The sequence below is a fragment of the Ambystoma mexicanum genome, chromosome 1p (assembly GCF_040938575.1).
Source record: "Ambystoma mexicanum isolate Mex_15411 chromosome 1p, UKY_AmexF1_1, whole genome shotgun sequence".
NCBI lineage: Eukaryota > Metazoa > Chordata > Amphibia > Caudata > Ambystomatidae > Ambystoma > Ambystoma mexicanum.
This window is the reverse complement of record NC_090921.1, coordinates 537,199,358-537,203,134: the sequence shown is the minus strand read 5'-3', so window position 1 is coordinate 537,203,134 and position 3,777 is coordinate 537,199,358. Positions and strand designations below refer to the sequence as shown.

General features: G+C 44.2%; 1 protein-coding gene across 1 annotated transcript; it reads left to right on the top strand.

Moving 5' to 3' along the window:
- The first annotated feature begins 549 nt into the window (after positions 1-549).
- Positions 550-2,811, top strand: LOC138492668 (E3 SUMO-protein ligase KIAA1586-like). The gene has a single exon (XM_069620024.1). The coding sequence runs from the start codon at positions 550-552 to the stop codon at positions 2,809-2,811; it is 2,262 nt and encodes a 753-aa protein (XP_069476125.1).
- Positions 2,812-3,777: the final 966 nt, after the last annotated feature.

The window sequence follows — 3,777 nt, the reverse complement described above, 5'->3', positions numbered from 1 at the left end:
ACATCGATTCCCAGAAGTAAGATGCGAGGTTGGGGACACTACATACCTCTGTCAACTGAACTCACCCTCTTGTGTTGTAAGATATCACATCCCATCCTATAGGAAGGGTCTCATTATTGGAATAGGAAGGATTGAGATTTCACATCTCAGGCTATGGGAAGGGTCTCATGTTTGGAATGGGAAGGAGTTGGATATCACATCTCATGTTATAGGAAGGGTCTCAGGTTTGGTATTAGAAGCATTGAGATATCACATCTCATGTTACAGGATGGATCTCAGGTTAGGAATGGCAAGGTGTCGGATATCACATCTTATGCTACAGGAAGGCTTTGAATCCATTTATTAGTGGTTGTTAGGTTTATTTACCACCCAAATTAGAATACTGCCTTTGTCACTGCAATAAGATGTAGTAATTTATATATAAACTAGGTTCAGAGCAGTAAACCACATTTTCTTTTTTTATAGATAGGAAGCCGAGAGTTTCGGCCGTGCACAGGTTAGAAACAGATCTGCTAGTGATACACCCAAGATTTTGAGCGGCCATTAACAATGTCTGCGGTACTTCCCAAGCGCAAGTCTGTGCAGACTTCATTGTTTGACTACTTGCCATCAGCGAAAAGATGTAAGGTGGAGGAGGCTGCCACCATTCTGAGTGGGGATGAGGAAGCTAGCCCAGTCAATTCGAGAAGTGAGGCACCAGAAATATGCCAGGATTCTTGCGCTAAGGAGGCCAGTAGCTCCAGTGCATCTCCCGCTACACTGCAGCCTGTGCCAGAAGAGCCTCTTCTAACCCCTGATTGCTGGAGCGTGCAGCAATGGTGGTATTTTAAGGGGGAATATGAATGGATTTTTCTGGCTTCAGGCCACATTGGATGCTCTGTGTGTAGGGACGTGAAAGCAACAGGTGGCTTATCCGTGCACTCCTGTGGGCAAGGTTTGCGCATAAGCATGGAATGGGCCGATGGAAAGGTGGGTCCTTCAGGTTTTGGCAAACATGCTAGGCAGAAGCAGCTCCGAAAGAAGATTATGGAGCACAAGTCAAGTGGTGCTCATAAGGCATCACAAGACATAATAACAGCGCGAAAAAATAACCACTTGACAGAAGTCATGCAGCAAAGCAGTGGCAAACATTTGGAAAGCACATGCAGAGTGTTTCACACTGTTTTCTACTTGACCAAAAAGAATCGGCCATTCACAGATCACCCTGATTTGGTGGACCTCCAGGAGGTGAATGGTGTTGAAATGGGTTGTGTGTTGCGCAGTAATGTTACTGCAACAGAGATAGTGAGACATATTGCAAGAGAAATGCAAAAGATGTTAGTGTCTTATATCAGAGAACACAAGCCAAAGATTTCTGTGTTTGTGGACGAGAGCTCCACTGTCAGCAACAAATCAACTTTGATTATTTATCTGCGGGGTCTTTTCGGGGCTCATTGTAAACCAGTCACCATTTTCTTTGGTCTAGTGGATATCCAAGAGACAAATGCCTTGGCCATAAAGGAATCTCTGCTGGGGTATTTTGAGAATGTTGGCATCACAAAGACCCTGTTGCATGAAATCTGGATTGCTATTTGTTCGGATGGTGCAGCTGTAAAGTTAGGTAGCAAAGGGGGGGTGATAACACAAGATTTGGGAATTCCGCTCGCAATAATGTTATCGTGGCATTGTCTAGCTCACCGCCTTGAACTGGCCGTTGGAGACACTATTGATGATGTTGGTGGGGCCAATGATTTTAAAATGTTCATGGACTCTTTATATGCCACATACAGCATGTCACCAAAAAACACAAGACAGCTACAAATGGCTGCCAGTGATCTGGGTTTGCAGCTGCAGAAGATAGGGAAGATGCTGGACACACGATGGGTTGCATCAAGTTATAGGACGGTTCAAGCTGTTTGGAACTGCTTCCCTGCTTTGTGTAAGCATTTCGGAGAAGCTGCTAAGGATCTCTCAAGACCCACAAGGGACAGAAGCAAATATGACGATCTGCTTAAGAAGCTTACCTCCAACTCTTTTGTGAAAGATTTAGGGCTTATGTGCGATGCCCTTCAAGAACTGAAAGACTTGTCTCTGGCTCTTCAGAGCCGGGATATCACAAATGTGGATGCACACAGACTCTTGGTGGGGCAAGTACGGAGATTCTTTGCGATGAAAGAATCTCCGGGGGAGTTTGCTTCTACTGGTCAGAGTGCAGTTGATTGTGGACACTTCAAGGGCGTTCATATTTCCCATGGAAGGGCAAACACTGTGTCTCTGAATGAAAGGCAATTTTATCAAAGCCTTTCAGTTAACCTTGCCAAAATGTGTGCTCCAGACTTGGATAAAGAACTTGTAGCCAGTTTCAGTGTCTTGGATGCAAAGAATTTACCGAATGATGAAGACATTGTACTTTATGGTGAAAATGAGATTCAGAGACTGTGTACGAAATTTCAACTCCCAATCAGAGACACCATCCATGGCTTCAAGGATTTTAAGGACTTTGGTGGCAAAAGGTGCCCTGAAGCATTTAGGGCTTTGGTTGCTTGCATGGAAACGTTGCCCGCAAGTAATGCAGATTGCGAAAGGGGCTTCAGCGCCATGAATTTAATTGCTTCGCCAAGCCGAGCATCCCTCCATGTGGCCACTATTTCCTCATGTTTATGGCTGAAACTTAATGGCCCTCCAGTAAAAGCATTTAAGCCATTGTCCTTTGTAAAAAGCTGGCTGGCAAAAGGGAGACGAACAGCTGAGGAAACACACTGCGAGCAAGCTCATGCAAAGAAGGACTCCCTTGAAGATTATTATGTGGGGTTCTGGGAAATCGTCAATTAATTGTTTACACATTTGAATGCACCTGTTAATGTACTTCAACACCTATCCTTTTGTCAATGGCCCAGTTAAGGGTCCAATACATAATCAACTTGAGCTTTGATTTGTTATACTTTAAGCCACGTAGCAAGCAGTCTGCTACACAATATGTACTTAGTAATGTTGGCCCGACCAGTTGGGAAATTGTCAATTAATTGTCTACACATTTGAATGCACCTGTTAATGTACCTCAACACCTATCCTTTTGTCAACGGCCCAGTTAAGGGTCCAATAAATAATCACCTTGAGCTTTGATTTGTTATACTTTAAGCCATGTAGCAAGCAGTCTGCTACACAATATGTACTTCGTAATGTAGGCCCGACCAGTTTTACCATGTTGCATTTAGGCCCCGCCCACCAATTGGGCCACGCCCATCATGTCTTAGGCCATGCCCCCAAATGAGGGCCCCCCCTCAGTTTCTTACCCCACTTAAAGCACTGTGGACCACTCCACACTCCGCCTAAACCCCGTCTGTTCCACAGCCTCCTCTTCCCGGACCTTTCCATTGGCTTGACCTTCAACAACTCCCGCTTTTGTCATGGGCACAGAACTCACACCAATCGAAAGACAAACATATATTATTAACCCAGCATGCATCTGTTCTGCAATCTTTCCAATAGGCCTGTACATGACGCTGCTCGGGGTCTGGTTCACGCTTTATGAAACTACATAAACACATGAGTAAAGGTTTCATCCATAGACCCCTGAACTAGTGTACTGGAAATCCAAACAAAAGTTGAACTTGCTTTTTTGTTGTTGTTCTCCTACAAAATGACTTGCGGGATTGCAAAATGGCAGACCATAGAGACTTCCTAAAACAAAGTGCAAAAATTACATTTATTCTAAAAACATTATATTAAGCAAACATGAAAAACAACTAAGTGGGGAAACGCCCACCGTCAAGGGCCAAGACCTAAATAAATAAGTGA

Coding starts and splice junctions, on each gene's coding strand:
- LOC138492668 (XM_069620024.1), top strand. CDS start 550: ATGTCTGCGGTACTTCCCAAGCGCAAGTCTGTGCAGACTTCATTGTTT.